A 19,286-nucleotide genomic window follows, 5' to 3' on the forward strand; every position below is an offset into this window, starting at 1 on the left:
TACACTTATGGCATTTATTCAGTCCCTAAACTCGTGCGCATGAAAACGAGCGGAAACACACCCTCACGAGAGCGCATTGATGCTCCGCCAGCGCGCAGAACAGGATCCGTGCACGAAATAAAACTGCATTTCTGAGCTTCTCAAGTTTATGTGTTTGTGAATGTGGTAGATTGTAAAACAATATTATATCAAAGGCAAGCTCGTTTTAAAATGACTCATTTAAATAGATAGATTTTATAGATAAATGTTGAAACCAGTTTACTCCCAAAATTTGAATCTATGTGTTTATGTTAAAAAAAAAGTTTGCTTGAGGACCTGGGTGTTACAAACATTACATACAATTTCAAAACTTGCTTTTGCTCGGTTTGTTCTGGTTGCAAGACAAATCATTCAACGTTAAAAAATGTTACACTAAAAAAGTATTCTTTATGTTTTCTTTTTTTCGCAGAAATATTCTTTATCCACTTCTCAGAAGACATGGTTGTAAACTAGTTGTGTTTAAGTGTGCTTAATAAGTTCATTTAGTCCCACGTCATATTAAAATAGTACACTTATACTGTAAGTGTGCTGAACTACATAAGTATAATTAAACTTTGCTTAGCTACAATGAATAAATAAGGTCAGTCAGAAATCTCAAGTCCAATCACTGAAAAAGAATAACTCACCTCTTTTTTAAAGGGGCATTTGGTTTAGTTCATGTCCATAGCATTAAAAAGGTTAAATCCGTATCCCATAACTTATCGTTTCTAGTGTTTTGTTTAATATAGGTAACTTTTTGTAAGTATAAAAACTCTCATTTTTATTTTGTCTTTGCTTTAATGCTATTCCATCTTTGTATGCTACAGTATTTGCTGTTGTTGTACTCTTCTGGGGCAAAATGTTTAATGCTCCCCCATTTGTAAGCTTTGTATAAATGCATCTGCTAAATGAATAAATGAGAATGTAAACATTTGCACAACAAAGTGTTGCGTGCACTAGCAAACAGCACTACTGAACCTTTGGCCTTGCCGCAGTGAAAAGCTCAAGCATGTGAAATCAAGGGATGAATAATGCGTCCACCGGCCTGAGCAAGTGCTTATCAGATCCCCTTCATTTCCAGGTGGAATATGTTTCTAAATGGGCTGCACTTAAGATGATTTAACAGACTGCTGTGTGGGGCTGGTGAGATAATTAACTTGGACTCTAAGAGGGAGTTAAGATAGGAAAGAAAGAGCAGAGGCGCAAAACGGGATGGAGTAAAAGCCAAATACAAAAATACGGAGTCATGGTGCTGTATTGCGTCTGTGAAATAACGGCATGTTCAGTGCTGGCATATAGCACAGGATGCTATAGACATCTCTTAAGACAAAAATCTAGTGAGACTTTGCTAAACAAGCATTCAGTCTTTTAAATCTATGGTAGCACATTGATTATCAATACATCCTTGTGTAGCATCCTTATAGGATTGTATATCAGCTCCTCAACACGACCTCGGCGTGTGTTCTTGACGCTAAATGCGGCTGCACAGGAGGGCTGTTTAAATATGTCACTGTCGCTAGGTCTGTCACGGCTGTTATCGGCTGCGTGATCAGGGTGCGGGATGAATTCCTGAAAAAAGGCCACTATTGTTCTTTCCCGAGGCATCAATGTTTCCTCAGTCTTGGTTTATCTCTTCATTTTAACCTTGCTGAAAATTTTCCCTCTGCGGCGCAGATGACCGAAGATAACAGAAGGTCAGTATAATTGGATCAAACTGACAGCTAACGGACGACCGAAGCTTCCTGTAGCAGCAGGTTAAGCCGCGTTTCACTCAGACGGGGCTGCGCGACGTCCTTCTTTGCTGGCGCGCTCCGGTCGGAGACAACCGTACTCAAGCATGTTAGACTTGCCTTTAATAAAAGGATTTGCAGTACACGCTTGTGTGAACCTTCACAAATACCCTTAGTGTGAGAGGTCTGTGGCAGCAGTGGAATCTTTGCAAGGTCTTCATTTAAATTTGACCCTGGAACACAAAACCAGTCTTAAGTTGCACAGGATCATTTTTAGTAATTCAGTTGTACGGGACAAAATTATGACCCGTCTTTTTGGATTGGATTAAATTTATTGTCATTACACACATACAAGTACAGTGCAACGAAATGTATTGTGTGTTTTTCACAACCCAGTGAGCTGTCTTGCTATCTACCACCTAAATATGCAGCCACCGCGTAAGGCGGCGTTCTAATAGTTCAGCACACTTACAGTATAAGTGTACTATTTTAATACGACGTGGGACTAAATGGACTTATTAAGCACACTTTAAGTCTAACAATATAGAAAACATAAAGTACACAACTAGTTTACAACCATGTGTTCTGAGAAGTAATAAAGAATACTTTTTTAAGTGTAATATTCTTTAACGTTGAATGATTTGTCTTGCAAACAGAACAAACCAAGTTTTTACATTGCATGTAATGTTTGACACAAGCCATTTGACATAGTGTTTTGTTGCAGCTTTCAAACGTGGCAAAACAAAAAGGGACAATGATACTTCTTTTCAGATAGGTGGAATTATGGGATGGAGGACATGTTCATCAAGCTATGCCAACACTGCTTCTGACAACAAAAGTCTGAATCCAGCATTACCGTTTAGCCCAAATTTGGTATTTGAAAATATATTCTGTTTACTTTTTTATTACTTTGATACACAAGCTGAGTCTTTTAAAGATCATTTTGTTCCAGACAGACCAACCATGACATCTTCATGAATCTTTTTTATGAACTGTGCTGAATGTCTAAGTGTAGTATTAGCCTCTGAAAGTCAATAATTTCTGTTCTCATTTCAGCCGTCTAAGGAAGCTGAGAAAAATAATCTTGTTGGTACATGATTGCTCATGTCCCGAAAAGCCTGAAGATGCCTTTTTTATCCCACCACTTCAGCACAAACAGAATTGGGTCACAATGCTTAATTGTCACCCAATCAACCTTTACTAATGTAATGTCATTTATATTTAGCAGGAGAAATGGGAAGCGAGATAGCAAAGAATAATGCATTAGGGTGTGAAGATGATGGAACGGGATATATCTTCAGCATTAAGCATCTAGATTAATAAATCCTTATTACAGTAATGTAGGTTATACTTATATGCATTGATGAAAGTACGGTTGCCTTTGATATAAATTTGTTGTATGTGGGAGTACCTAGCATCAGGGATGTGTGGAGGGAACTTAAACTGCTTTAACTAACACGTAACTATCATAAAGCGATTAATGAATACTTTTTCAAACATTTAAACCATCTAAGAAGATTGTTGGCGATGATCTAAACAATGAATATGCTAATATGTATCTGTCTCTGTGTCTCTGTAGGTTGACCTGCCCTTCCTTCATTTCTTTCTTCTCTCCAGCAAATTCTTGAAAGATTTCAAAATGTCTCTGTGTGTGTTTTGTGTTGAATACCACAGGTTTAGTCCCTACGAATGGTATAATCCCCACCCGTGCAACCCAGACTCGGACGTGGTGGAAAACAATTTCACCCTGCTAAATAGTTTCTGGTTCGGAGTTGGAGCTCTCATGCAGCAAGGTAGACGCCTCTGCCTGCCCCTCTTAGCACACGTCCCACTCTTTTGCTGGGGGTCCCATCTTGCTCTTGTCAGGCCCACTATGATGCATGGGTGCCTCTGTGCATGTAGAACTAGATGCAAATGAGTTGCTGGCTGATGGTATGAATGGTATTACGAGCGTCTTGAGAGTGTTTATCTGTCAGTGTGGGGTAGAGGATCAAGCCTTTGTTACAGTAGTTATGCATGCTAAACTTCAAACTTCCCCATAACCACTATTCTATTTACTCTGTAGGGTTCCAAGCAGGTAAGTCCAATTTCTGTAATCCAAAAAGACGCAAACCAAAGAAACTTGGTTTTATGTCATAAAGTGTCATTCATGATTTCTAACCCCAACCCTACTCAATCCTGATGCCACATCTTCTCATCTGCGGCATGTAGGTGGCTGAGACTAATTAACCTAATGGTTTAAAATGATTGAGGGACAAGTCAAATGCAACTTGCATGCCGTTGCGTTGCATTAGTGTAGTCTAATATCAAGATGTTGGGTATACCAACATTTTGTTTGCACAGGCAATGGCATGGGTAATGCTTCGTGTTGCACTGCATCTAAAAAATGGAATGGAGCACAGCTTGGATTGGGTTGCCATGTATTGTTAGCAAAGTAAGTCTTTTCTTTACAGAGTGAACAACTGAGAATTGAAAACCAGTTGTTTGCAATGTAGACAGCAAGGACATGTGTTTCCATACCAATCTTTAGGTGTTAAAGATGGATTTCTAGAAGCAAGTTTGAGTATTCCTGTAGTAGGCTTTCTACTATTATTTGTTCAGGCTTCTCTTCAAGCTTGTAATGGAAGATGTGGCACTAGGCTGAGTGAACAGGGTTTGTGTTTGATGAGTGTGTGTATGATGAGCAAGAATCACTACAATGTAGAGAGGCTCCCCTGCCTACGGCTTGTCAGCCCCCAGAAAACTGTGGGATGGCGTGTTTGGACATGACGTTACCTTGGGTACATGACACTCAGCCCCAACCAGGCTATAAGATCACACTGACCATTTTACAACCAGAGCCAAATGGTCTCACTGGTCCAGTTGGGACCAGCTTTTTTTTCTTCTTTGGGGTAGTTGTGAGGTCTAATGTACATTTTGCATTGATGACAAAATTAAAGTATTTTAACGTAGAATAAATAGATTACACACTGAACTACTGTGTAAAAGAGAAAAGATTCTATGTCCTGTCTGTATCAAGACTTTTTAAAAAAACTCTGAATGATGGGTCACTAGAGCATTACAAGCCTGTTGAGGCCAGATTGAAACTCATGTTTGTAGTTTAGTTGCAATTCCTGTAATGGCTAATCTTTAACACAGTCCATTGTTTTTTGTGCCATTGACTTACCATGGATGTGCTAGGTCCAATCTTACAACTTGCTTGGAAATAAATGCAGGGTATTTCCCTGCATTATTGGCCCTTCTTTCCCCCTATTGGTTAATTCCTCTGCATAACTGTAGCATATCTTGATTAAGTTTTGAAATGAAAATCTTTATGTCAGCCTGTTTCTCAAAATAAGCAGCATGACAGTATAGAGACGTTTCCTTCATAAAACTGAGTGTTAATTTAACTTTGAAATTAAGGTTCATAATTTATATTGACCCATTTACCTTTAAAGCCCTCTTTTGAGTGGTCAGTTTTCCTAGTTTTGCTTTTCCAGCCAGTGCCAATAGTATCAACAGGCAAAGCTCTGCCCTATGACAAATCTTTACTGTATGTCAGCACTAGGTCAGTGCTGTGCATCTGGTGCTGGTCCTCACATGGAGACCACTGCTCTGGCCTGACCTCTGCCTCTGCTCCTCTCCACTAGGATCTGAGCTCATGCCCAAAGCCCTTTCCACCAGGATAGTAGGAGGCATCTGGTGGTTTTTTACCTTAATCATCATCTCCTCCTATACGGCCAACCTAGCTGCCTTCCTCACCGTGGAGAGAATGGAATCTCCAATTGACTCGGCAGATGACCTGGCCAAACAGACCAAGATCGAGTATGGTGTGGTGGAAGATGGCTCCACGATGACATTCTTCAAGGTAAGACCGGTCTGTCATACCACTTGTACATGCCACATCAATAATATCATGCTTACATATCATGCTGCCACACATGAAATAAGTGATTGCTTTGCTAATAGAATCATTGAAAAGATGCATTTTTTCATTATTATTGTATGTGGACGCAGAGACCTTTAAATTCAAAAGGACCTGTCTCTGTGACCCAGTAATTATCACGTGTGCTCTGAAATATAAGGAATGTGGAATTTGTACACTTGTAACTTTGGCTTTTTAAAAATATACAGCTGCGAGAGAGTTAAAGAGCTGTCTCAAGCTAATGTAAATATATCAGCATTTCATGTTTTAAATTCCGACTTGACTCAGTTTACTCAGTTGTTACCTCAATAGGCCAGACGTAAAATCGACTGTGCGATCCTCAAGTATGCAATACAAAAAACAAGGGTAGAAGATTTTATGCTGTAACATGTAATTGAGGGCATTTTTCAGGGCTTTGATCATCATGGTCTGCTAAATGTGAAAAGGTTAAAGGTGTTTATGAACACTAATGGCTGTATGAGATCTGCTTTGCAATACTTTGTTACAATCTTCAGCTGATTCAAGGGGTTATGTTTTCGTTGTTCTTCAATGTCACAAATACTGTATATCTTTTTTTCTTAATTCAATTGGCTATAATATAAACATGTATCTATTAATATAATCGTTCACTATGAAATGTCACATTTTCAAAGCATAAATAGCTAAGAAAAGTGTAAGTTGTTAGAATATTCACATATAGACTAAGGGACAGACAGACTTTTGGTTTCAGGAAAAACAAATCTTGGTCTTGACAGCCCCTATAATCCATGTGAGATTTCCGAAAGGCAAAGCAGGCTGAACACATATGCTCTTTTAGCAGGTGCTGATGTATTGAGTGATCGAGAGGCCGCGTGAGTGATTGATGGCTTGATAAACTGCTTTTATTGATTCTGCATAATATACTGTGGAGAGACAGTCAGAAAACTCGATAATAGCAAGAACACCACTGCTGAAAAAGGAAGGTTACTTATAGGTTCTTTAATTATATTAATAGTTTAGCTGACAACCATTTCTACTATTTAATAGAAGGAATGCATTGACGTCACTCTCCCAAGTGAAAACGCTGGGACATGCCATGGGACACGCTCCCTTGAGTGGTAAAACACTCAAAATGGCTGCTTTGCTGAAATTACAAGCAGCTGGACTTGACGGAGATCCTTGCGACTACCCCACGACTTACGAAGGTATCATTTGTTCTTGAATGCTCAAATGTTGCGTTTGGATGCAAATTGCGTTTCCTGACATTGTAACCATTTGTTTTGAGTGTTGTACCACTCAAGTGGGTGCATTCCGGGGTGATCACCTGGGAAAGTGACGACACGTGCATACCCTCTATTGCCATTTATACTGAAATGTTTTGGAGGAAGGGTATAGTTTTGTTGCACCTTCACAAATTTTTTTTTTGAAACCATCAAAATAGATATTTAGCAGCAAAACGTGTTTTGATGTTGCCATTTTTTTTATTGTCTTTACCGGCACTGATACTGTGTATTCCCTGAATCATTTCTAATTAAATCCTTTTATTAGCTAATTAAATCAAATGACATTTGGTGGTCTGGCTATGCTATTATGTCAAGCCACCTGAATAAAGTTCTGCTGGATGGATCTGAGATATAAAATGGTGCTTTAGTTTCAAATGCGGTGTTCTCTAGATTCAATCCATTTTAGGGTTTTATTGTTGAAAAAGTGATTTCAAAAATATATGTTCAGGTTTATTGGATAGCCCTTTGGCGGGTTGACTCGATGAGGCACCGGGGGTTTGAGCTGAATGACTGCACTAATGGGGGGATACAATTTTACTGCTTTGATCACTGTGTTATGCACTTTGAAGTGCTCAATATAGTGCCGTCACCTACTGCAATAAAATGACTCCTATTTGGATGGTGTGTGGATTTTTACTCCTTGTACTCGTTTTACTTGTGCACTTTAGAGCCAGATTCCCATGTGGGCCGTGCATGCTGATTTTGGTGACTGGGACTCTTCTTAGATGCTTACTTTTCCAATGTGAACACTGTAACCTTTTAATATGATCGAAGAGATGAAGTGGTAATGTACCCCTTGTGACAACAATATGTATAATGAATCTTGCATAGCTGGAAACATTTGTCTTTGGCTATTTTTAATGTACACTAAATGGACAAATGTATTGGGACACACCCTTCCAATGAACGGGTTGGACTACTTTAGTACACACTTGTTTCTGTGTGAACAAATCCTAATGCTACAGCAAATAATGATATTGTGGCGAATTCTGATTGTATAGCAACAGTTTATTTTCCAACATGACAATGCCTCGTGCAGTGCACAAAGCAAGATTCATAAAGAAAGGATTGATTCAGTCCAGTGTGGAAGTACTTGACTGGTCTGCACAAAGCAGGGCACCATCTGGAAGCCAAAAGTTCGCTGTGCCGGACATACTACCCCAAGGCTGACACATTAAACTGTAAAATACTTTAAAGCAGGGGGAGAACACAGTTGAGGGTTTGGCCTGATGTAGTCCTTCTCATGCTCTGGAGGTTTGCTTTCTTTTGTCCTTCGGTATGCTATATTCTATACTTCAAAAGATAGTCTGATCAAAAGAGGAGCAGTGGAATGGCTCACTGAGACAGAAGTTCATTCTACCTCGCTTTCTTATTTTCTCATATCCCTCAGAATCAAAACAATCTGTGGCAACCTCTCATATATAGGGTCACAACTCAAATGTGTCTTTCTGTTAGATTCCAGTCAGTGGTGGTTCGCACAAGAGGTTGATGTTAATACTGTATATATTTACTGAATCTGCCCTTCTTACAGTGTAACAATGAATGCTGGTAGGAGAATAATAAATAATATGTTGTATTTTGTTGTAATGTTGATCTCGCCAAGGTCTTAAAGGAGTTTTGATCATAAACAACAATTTTTTTTAATCACAGTCACAACCGTAATGTTCAATCAAACAATGCTATCCTATTCCTGTTAGTGTTATTGTTGTCTCTTTCCATCAGTCATATTACTGTAACCACAAGTAGACATGGTTATACTGAAAACCATTGGCCTAGCCAGGGTTTAAAATAAGTGAGGTCCTAGGTGGGTTGTCAATAATTATGCCATATATTGCTAAAAATGCTTTAAAAATGAATATAATGAATACTAAAGTTAACAAATGATAAACATACGAACAGGGCTTGACACTGTGGCTAGTGGTTTTCCAAAATGACTAGCCACCCAGCATTTTCACTGGTCACATTTTTGGGGAATTGTTTTATATGATTAAAGTTGACAATGGCATGATTCAATAAAATGTAGCTAGCACCTTTTAAAAATGTACACGTTTAATATACTGTAGGCACCCACGTCAAAAGTGTAAAAGGTCATTGTCTCTGATGGGGTTGTGTATAAAGTTCCTTAATGAAATGAAAACATGCAGTCTGTTTAGCCATGATAAGATTGACTACTCATTGCTTTAAATGTAAAAGTATGTAAAACACTTTAGGGTCAGTGGAGTAGCGTCTGGGTATGCAGGTGCATATGGGCCCGGGGGATCGGGGGGCCCGCATCCAATTTTTATTCATGGCAGTACAATACTTTAGAAAATGACTAGGTTACTGATCTCAGACTGGTCTACCTGTGGACGGGGTTCTCCCCAGAAACAATTTTAGAGTGTAAAAACGACACCACTTTTTCAGTGGCGTGGTGCGTAAGACACGTGGTTCTGATGCTACAAATGAATGCAAGTTCAAATTCATCAAATGCAAACACACTCCTCTACATTTTCACATATCATATCACACAGGCTTTTATTTTTAACAAAATTAAGTGTTATACTAAAGTGTACCAATTAGTTGGCATCCATTTAATCATTTTGACACATATCATTTACACTCTATTATTATTGTATTTAATGTATAATGTACTTTGTTTGCCTTGCTCTGTCAAAATGGAATAAAGTTGAATTTATATAGACTCCGAATGAGCTCATCAATGTTAATCTGATTGAGGTGTCCAATCAGATGAATGAAGGTGGGATTTGCTATTGATAAAAAATTATCATATCAATGTTAGAGTCGTTCATATGTCGTTTGTAAAACACGTGCAAAACGCTGGCTTCGCAGCTTTCTCCGTCTTTCTGGCGCTTGGGGGTTTGCCTCCATTGGGGTCTGCCGTTGCTATTTGAGCGCGAACATTTAAATAACGCACCGAGTAAACAACAGATGTTCAGTAATGTGCAATGTGGTCGCTAACGGACGGATGGGGACTGGTAAAAAGTTCTTGCATATGGTCCCGGGCATGACTTGCTACACCATTTGACAGGGAATTTAAGATTTTACGTTTTTACAGAAAAAGTATATATTGGCATGCTGTTTGCTACTACTGAACGTGTCTTGTGGGATAATGGACATTTGGACATTGTTAAATTAGACATCTTAGAATCTATAGATTACATCACAGTTCATGATTTACACTGGCGAACAGTGGAGTATTATATTTTCTATTTTTTAATGTAACTAACAACACCTATTGCTGTAATAGCTTTCCTGTAGCTCAATGGCACTAGCAATGCCAAGGTCATGGTTTTGATCCCAGGGTAATGCACAAACTTAGAAACAAATGTATAGTGTAATGCAATGTAAGTAGCTTTGGATAAAAGCGTCTGCCAAATGCGTAGATGTAATAATTAAGCATATAAGAAATAAAAATGCAAAGTGCTTTTATGAATGAAAGAGTGTTTGTTGACTATTTAATTCTGTAACCTGTTCTGAAGAGTTATGCGACTACTTTTGAGATTTACAATCATAATATTATGACAAGCATTGCGTTTGGGATATTGGATCGGGTAACCACCTGCACTTTTGAGCAGGATCATGTGTCAAAATATATGTCTAAATAAAGAAGACAATATGCAACTCCCCACTATATTAACTTCCTAAACTGTGTCATTACATGAAAAAAAATTCCAAAGACGCTTATAAAATCTTGGCCTGGAGAATCCATACTCACATCCATCCCAAACACATATGGCGTCACCAGCCTCTCGCATCAAGCAAAATGAATCGATCTCATTCATTGTCATTCAATAACCAACTTTGTAAACTGTATTAACTGAATAATACACGTGTAAAGACGACACTCAGAAGGATTTTAAAAATTACACTGTAAAATGTTCTGTAGAAATTATAGTATTGTAATTTACTATGGCTTTACATGTATGGCAACAGTTTGTTCAAAGATAAATTAACATAAACCATTAACAAGTCTTTATCCTTACAGATACATAACAGCCTCTTGCAAAGCATTCTGCGAACCAAAATAAAAAAATATAAAGGTTTATGTGGATTTCTGGTACCCAGAATCCTTTGCATGAGGCTGTTATTTTATCAGTTTTTTTCTGTAAAGATAAAGACTTGTTAATGTTTAATGTAAATTTTTCTTTGAACAAACTGTTGCCAATAAATTAGATAAATATAAATCTACAGTAAGTTCTGTAGACTTTACATCTGAAAGTTCCATCACTCCACGCAACCTCACCGGGAACAAGAAGTAGAGTGAATAGACAGACTTCTTCTCATAATAATTATTAAACGTAGGCATGTTTCCCCATTTTTTGTTTTTCAAATGTAGTTATTTTGTGATTTGAATGGATGGATTCCACGTAAACATCTTGCATTTGACTTGTGCGTTTAACTTAAACTTTTCTATTTGCATGTTTATTTTATGTTTCCAAAACTGATAATATTTCCAATACAATAATATTCTTCAATTTAACTATTTACAGTTTTTAAGAATCCAACATAGCATTTTATTCAGTTAAATTTCACCAATGTACATTGAATTGTTATTATCTTTTTTTAAATAATAATGTAATGTATGTGTAAAAACTGCAACTGTAATGTTTTCAAACTGAAAATTGTATGAACTGGAATTTAATTTAACATTCAAATGCTTAGTGTACGTTCATGAAGTGTATACATTTGAGTTATAAACATGAGCAACAAGCCGATTAACACAAAAAGTCATAGTTTTGGCCTCTTCTGAAGAGTCTCCATGATGAGAGACCCTGTTTGCTCACTCTGTGGCTTAGCCCTGCTCCCCTCATCTCACCGCTGCAGCTGCTATCATCTTGTTTTTAATTTGTTGTGGAGGTTTTAGTGGAATCTGATGAAACCTGCGGCCAGTTCTCAGTTTCAAACCCCCTGCTAGCAGATTCTCATCTTTTTTGATCAATCCTCATTTCTCTCTTCGGCTCCCTTGTGGAGGACCCCTGGACTGTAGATGAGAGCTAGAATGTGTTTAGCAGCAAGGCAATTACAAAATGTGAATGCCAGTAACATGTTTAGCACTTTTGTATAAAAAACATATAACATAACCTGTAGTCTGTTCCGACGGGATAAAGTAGGGCATTTTAATATTGAAAGCTGTTTTTAAATGTTTTATTTTTATACATTTATGATTTAATGAATGTTCACAAAACATATTCAACAAATGTAATAAATATAATTGTTTATCAATCATAAGATATATAATCAATAATATAGATTTGTGAATCTACATGAAAAAATGAACAGTGTTACACCCTGGAAAGCCCATAACAGACAGCAAACCTTAAATAAATACACGCATTACACTGTATATAATGGTGGGAAACAAATAAATGAAGTAAATCATAAAATTGTCCATGAAATAATGCCCGAACGTTTACATTAAACCACGTCTTTATTTTTATAGTTTACAATTTTGAACAACATAAATCAACAAATGATTATATATTGAGCTAACAATTAACTCAAATCTAGACAAGCGAAACAACAGTGACCCAAAGATAAACTCACAATAATAAGAACAATAGAAGTGACGCCTGCCCTCACCGGTGGATGTTTAAAAAAGCCTTTTCCTCATGCACACAAATCTCTCTCTCTCTCTTGTAAAACGATTAGTTAGCAATGTTTTATGAAATATCTTTGTATTTAGGTGTGGGTAGACCTGTAACGGCTGACTGTGTCTAGCTTCATGAAGACTGTTGCCATTCTGTGTATGTCAGTATAATGAGAATGTGAATTAAAATGGACAGCCACCTGCTTGCTGTAGTTTCCAGCATCATTACCAGTGAGTGAGCTATGGGTGAAGATGTTTGTTTTGGACTGTTCTTCTTCATTGCACACAGCTCTCTCGGTGGAATATCTAACTGAGAGAAAAGAGAAACTACATGGCATTGCTGCATACAACTCTGTTAAACTGATCAGTGAGGATATTTAAGATAAAATGGTATTATTAAGACGCTCAAATTAAGTGTGTTAGATGTGTATGCATGTGAAAAGTAAAAAAAAACGACAACACATTTGAACTCACGTGAAAAAAGAACATTGGTGTTTTTTATAGTTATAGTAAACACATAATTTAAATATACTTCTTCTGCACATCATTAAACTTCAACAAGAGATAACAGGTCATTTCAGAGAAATTTCGTCTTTTATCTGCTGACGTTTCGTCTTTTATCTGCTCTGAATACACGTGCAACACACATCACAATTCTGATAAAATGCACCCTATTCATTTGGACAAAGGGGTTATAAATACTCATCAACGTACAATATTTCAAATATCAATTTATAAATATGGCTTCCATTCAATGTGTTTTTTTATGTTTTATTTCGGCCCGTCAAAACAATCGTTGTCTTGCAGAGACAGCGTAGACAGTGGATGACGTATTACAGTTTAATAAAAACCAATCTAAGCCTACGCTGTAGGTCTTATATTTATTCCGGGTGAACCATCTGCAGAACACAGAGAACATTTAAATGGGAAGCACATTCATCACCCACTTGGAACAGATAAATGATCTCTGTTAAAACTCTGTTGTATAAGACTAGTCCATCTGCGCTGCATCTTGATGCAGTTTGGGCCAATCTTGTATGAATTCATTATGGTTTTTTATTTATTTTGCCGTTCTCTGTAGCATGTGGAATTTTTCGGACCAACCCTTTCTTTTATCTTGTCTTGGAGCAGATAAGATATTTGTTTTATTTCTGTATCATCTGTGTGAATAACAGAGATGTGAGAGAGGAGGCCGATGTCATGCATTTGATTGCAGTGCGCAGTTAATGAATCAAAACCTTGGATTAGATGAAGAAGCGTGAGCAGATTAAAGCAGCACAATCTGTGAGCACTTCACAATGATCAAAGCATTAGACATAGCACTGTTAATCCATCCACACAATCTTAAATCAGATGAAATACATTCACATCACACAGGAGGGACATGATACTGATGCAGAAAGAATGAGATTGAAAAGTGAGAAATGATTGCTGGAGAGCGCTGGCACCTCACACTTGGATTGTGGGATTTTTAAATTGGTTCACAGTTTCGAGAGTTAAGACGACCTACTTGAAGTCTATCATGTTTTTGTATTAACAACCCAATATAAAATATCCTTTTGTTAGGACTCTGTCCTTCCTGTCTCGAGCTTTCAAGCTCCCTGGGCAGAGTCATGACATTGCCACGTCTTTCGGGTTTCTGTTGTGTTATGTGTGGAGACATGTGGCTTTATGTTGTTACGTGATGCCACGTGTCTTCCTGTTATGTCTCTCAGCCCCACCCTCCTATGTCCTGTAATTTCATTAGGGTTTCATTCCCATCGTCTGTTTTGTAATTCACCTCGTTAGGGTTTCATTCCCATCAGCTGTCACCACTCTCCCCATGTAATCACTCCTCGTTAGTGTCTCCCTTTATATGGTCTCAGTTTTCTCTCTGTTCAGTGTTGGTGCATTGTCTTTATCTTTTGTCCGATGTTGGTATCTGTATCAACGCTCACGGTAGTATCCCCTGTTTCTCGTCTTGTTGGACTACCCTGTTTCCTGTTTCGGTTTTGTGAAGTGTTTTGTTTCTAGTGTTTGTTTTCGTTCTTGTTTTTCCCCATTGCGGGTGTTTTATTTAATAAAGTTTTTTGTTATACCTTCGTCTGCCTGCATCTGGGTTCTGTCCAAAGCCATTTTGTGACAGAATGCACCAACCCACATTGAACCCAGCAGGCAGTACGGACATGACTGCCCGTGCTAGTGAGGCGTACCTTCTCTTTGGCCTCCGCCAGAGAGACATGTACATATGGGACTTCGCTGACAAGTTCTTGGCAACGGCAAAGCGAGGCTGCTTCACGGAGGAGGAGTTGAAGGTAATCTTCAACGGCTGCCTTGCAGAACCGCTCTCCCAGGAGGAGATGAAGTTACAGAGACACCTGGGCTTCACTGATCTTGTTCAGCGGATTAGTGATCGGGATCTGCCCAGGGTTTCTACACGCCTCAGCTCTACGACCCCATTGGGTTCGATCCCTGAGGATCACAACCTGGAGCTTGGGGTCGTGACCACCACCGCACCATCAGTCTCGGACCCTGCAACCTCTCCTCCAACCACCAGTCTTCAGGGCAAGCGTGGAAGGAGAGAGTCCTGGGGGTCCTCTTCGGAGGCCTCCAACGCGGAGCCAGCCCCGTCCTTCACCTCCTTCCTCCAGCCGACTACCAGGAGATTGGCTCGGCAGAAGAGGAAGAGGCAACGGAGGGGGGCACGTAACCCAGCCCAGCCGGCGCTCCTGCCGGTTCTCCAGCCGGGTTCACAGCCAGCGATCCAGCAGGCGTCCAGACCTGCCTCTCCGCAGGCGTCCAGACCTCCCTCTCCGCAGGCGTCAGGACCTGCCTCTCCGCAGGCGTCAGGACCTGCCTCTCCGCAGGCGTCAGGACCTGCCTTTCCGCAGGCGTCAGGACCTGCCTTTCCCCAGGCGTCAGGACCTGCCTCTCCCCAGGCGTCAGGACCTGCCTCTCCCCAGGCGTCAGGACCTGCCCTTCAGCAGGCGGCCGGACCTGCCCTTCAGCAGGCGGCCGGACCTGCCCTTCAGCAGGCATCAGGACCTGTCCTTCCGCAGGCATCAGGACCTTCCCTTCCGCAGGCATCAGGACCTTCCCTTCCGCAGGCATCAGGACCTTCCCTTCCGCAGGCATCAGGACCTGCCCTTCCGCAGGCATCAGGACCTGCCCTTCCGCAGGCATCAGGACCTGCCCTTCCGCAGGCATCAGGACCTGCCCTTCCGCAGGCATCAGGACCTGCCCTTCCGCAGGCATCAGGACCTGCCCTTCCGCAGGCATCAGGACCTGCCCTTCCGCAGGCATCAGGACCTGCCCTTCCGCAGGCATCAGGACCTGCCCTTCCGCAGGCATCAGGACCTGCCCTTCCGCAGGCTTCAGGACCTGCCCATCAGCAGGCGTCCAGACCTGCCCATCCGCAGGCATCCAGACCTGTCCTTCCGCAGGCGGACTTCCAGCCGGTGCCTCAGCCAGTTCTCCGGCCGGCATCACCTCAAACTTTTTTCCCCCTTGGACACACACCTCTCCCTAGCCCCTTCAAGTCCCCGCCGGTCTCGTCCGGTTGCTTCAAGTCCCCGCCGGTCTCGTCCGGTTGCTTCAAGTCCCCGCCGGTCTCGTCCGGTTGCTTCAAGTCCCCGCCGGTCTCGTCCGGTTGCTTCAAGTCCCCGCCGGTCTCGTCCGGTTGCTTCAAGTCCCCGCCGGTCTCGTCCGGTTGCTTCAAGTCCCCGCCGGTCTCGTCCGGTTGCTTCAAGTCCCCGCCGGTCTCGTCCGGTTGCTTCAAGTCCCCGCCGGTCTCGTCCGGTTGCTTCAAGTCCCCGCCGGTCTCGTCCGGTTGCTTCAAGTCCCCGCCGGTCTCGTCCGGTTGTTTCAAGTCTCCTCAACCTGTCCCACCCTTTTCTGGTGTCCCTAAGGTTTGGCCTCCCATTCCCCCACCCCCCCTCCCATGTTTGTTGTTTTTGTTGACCCACCCGAACCCCTTCATAGCCTCCCTTATGTTCCCCTTAGTTTGTTCTGTGTTGTGCTTGTGGTGTTTGTCTTTGTGCTTTGGTGTTTTGGCCCGCTGAAGTTTCTCCCTTGAGACGCCATGGGGCGTTTCTGGGGGCGGGGGTAATGTTAGGACTCTGTCCTTCCTGTCTCGAGCTTTCAAGCTCCCTGGGCAGAGTCATGACATTGCCACGTCTTTCGGGTTTCTGTTGTGTTATGTGTGGAGACATGTGGCTTTATGTTGTTACGTGATGCCACGTGTCTTCCTGTTATGTCTCTCAGCCCCACCCTCCTATGTCCTGTAATTTCATTAGGGTTTCATTCCCATCGTCTGTTTTGTAATTCACCTCGTTAGGGTTTCATTCCCATCAGCTGTCACCACTCTCCCCATGTAATCACTCCTCGTTAGTGTCTCCCTTTATATGGTCTCAGTTTTCTCTCTGTTCAGTGTTGGTGCATTGTCTTTATCTTTTGTCCGATGTTGGTATCTGTATCAACGCTCACGGTAGTATCCCCTGTTTCTCGTCTTGTTGGACTACCCTGTTTCCTGTTTCGGTTTTGTGAAGTGTTTTGTTTCTAGTGTTTGTTTTCGTTCTTGTTTTTCCCCATTGCGGGTGTTTTATTTAATAAAGTTTTTTGTTATACCTTCGTCTGCCTGCATCTGGGTTCTGTCCAAAGCCATTTTGTGACACCTTTGCTATAGATTGAAATTTGCCATCATTGCGGCCAGAAAAAGTATGTCTTAAACCCTGCACTGATTTGCGCTGCTCTTAGAGAGCATAAGAGCATTGCTCCTTGCCTTCAATGCTTTCAATAGTTTAGTCATTTACAAGAGCTACTGTACTTTATGTAAGCACCAGACAGACCGCTCAGCTCACTACAGTTTGGAACACAGTGCAAAGTTCCTCCTTTTGTATATTCAATCTGATGATCTGTGCAGCAGCAATATTGGTTGTTTAGGACTGTCTAGTAAAACGCAACTTCCAGTTTAATTGCAGATGAGTTAACTCATGAAATGCATTATACAATTGGAACACAATTATGCAAGCTTTTGAGACAAAATCTATCTCTCTCTCTCTCTCTCGCTCTCTCTCTCTCTCTCTCTCTCTCTCAGCCCTCATGGTTTTGCCTCATCAGCAGTAGTAGTCTGCATGTTCAATCGGCTGATTTGTCAAGGGTAACTCCAAAAGATTCTGATAGGCACTTGGCAAATCACCCAGTTGATCTAAAATATCGACCCGCCACGAAAAGTCATTAAACACAATAATGGCAGGCAGGACCTTGAGTATGTGACTTAATTAGGTTTCAAATGCCATCAGATGTTCTCAGCGCAACGAAAAGACTTGTGTGTTTCAAAAGTCTTGGCGAATCTTACCAATTTCTACTGCAACTAACATTCATAATTATTTAGATTGTCCTTTTTATACGTAGATGATATGATTTGTTCATTTTTGCGTGTTGCCAGTTTGTATTTCAGTTCTGCAGATTATTTAGGATTAGTGCTTCTGCTACAATTTATGCCATTATAATTACACAACGCTGAATAAAATGATTGAACGTCTTTCTAAGGGCTAGCCCACATTAATCCAACGAACGCATCAAAACATGTTTGCTGGGCTTTGTTGTATCGGTGTAGCACTCTTGTTGACTTGAAATAATGGTGCTAAATAAGACTTAAAGTGGTTCCCTTATGACTGTGAGCCACTTTAGTTTTTTAGAGTGTAATGTATAATCATAGTGTGAGTTGTGTTTGTTGGATCAGTGTGAATTTGCATTTAAAGGACCATTATGTTGATTTGATGATATGTGTGTGTGTTGAATTGTAATTTATACAGATATCGTTGACGTCCAAACAAACTCATACTGTATTTTTATAACATTTTGAGGGGGGGTTGAACCATTATTTAGAGTTTCAATTTATTTTACTATTGATAAAAAATCGGGGTTATAATCAGGGGTTGCTTTGAAAGCGTTAATGTTAATTTCGTGTTTTTGTATTAAATGACAAACCATTTATTTATCAAAAGTCTGATGTCTGATCTCATTGAATTTGCCTTCTGTCCCAGAAAACGAAGATCTCCACATATGATAAAATGTGGGAGTTTATGAGCAGTCGCAGACATTCGGTCATGGTGAAGAGCATCGAGGAGGGGATTCAGAGGGCCCTGACATCAGATTACGCTTTCCTCACGGAGTCCACCACCATCGAATTTGTTACTCAACGAAACTGCAATCTTACACAGATTGGGGGACTTATTGACTCAAAGTCTTACGGCGTTGGCACACCAATGGGTATGTATTTGCTTATAATTTCTTAGTTCATATATAGTTTGCATGTATACATTCACTGAGCATAGCATTGGGAATCACCCTTTAACGGACAATGTGACAACTCTACTTGAACTAACACATCTCTTTGAAAAACTTGATTTAGTAAGAGACCAAAATGATTTAAAAAATGTTTTATCTGAATTTACTACTTATATTTACTTGTTTAGGTAAAATCATCTTTTTTGTGATCACATCTGTGAACTACTAACACAATTTCTCCCAAGTTAAAAAAAAATTCTATTGGCATTTTTTTGCATAGAATGGAAACTGGAGAAACAGATCAAAATAACAGAAACGATCTCAAATACTGCAAGGAAAACAAGTTCATGTTCACCTTTAAGCAGTAAAAATGTCTATATTTCTAATAACCTTTTTCTTACAGTTTTCACGTGTCTAGTCATGCGGTCAGTGTTTCACAAGGCATCGCTGTGAAGAACCGTTTAAGCACTTTACGTTTAACTGTGTAGATTGTAACCTGGATGTTGGTACACTTG

At 40.4% G+C, this 19,286-nt stretch overlaps 1 protein-coding gene across 1 annotated transcript in view; it reads left to right on the forward strand.

Moving 5' to 3' along the window:
- The window catches only part of grik2 (glutamate receptor, ionotropic, kainate 2), a 130,805-nt gene that overhangs the window by 95,586 nt on the left and 15,933 nt on the right, over positions 1-19,286 (forward strand). The window contains exons 12-14 of the mRNA XM_079468568.1: positions 3,423-3,541; positions 5,378-5,595; positions 18,528-18,753. Coding sequence (XP_079324694.1) covers positions 3,423-3,541; positions 5,378-5,595; positions 18,528-18,753 — 563 coding nt within the window. The remainder of the gene's footprint in view (positions 1-3,422; positions 3,542-5,377; positions 5,596-18,527; positions 18,754-19,286) is intronic.

This window comes from Barbatula barbatula, assembly GCF_947034865.1.
Source record: "Barbatula barbatula genome assembly, chromosome: 12".
NCBI classification, from domain to species: Eukaryota; Metazoa; Chordata; class Actinopteri; order Cypriniformes; family Nemacheilidae; genus Barbatula; species Barbatula barbatula.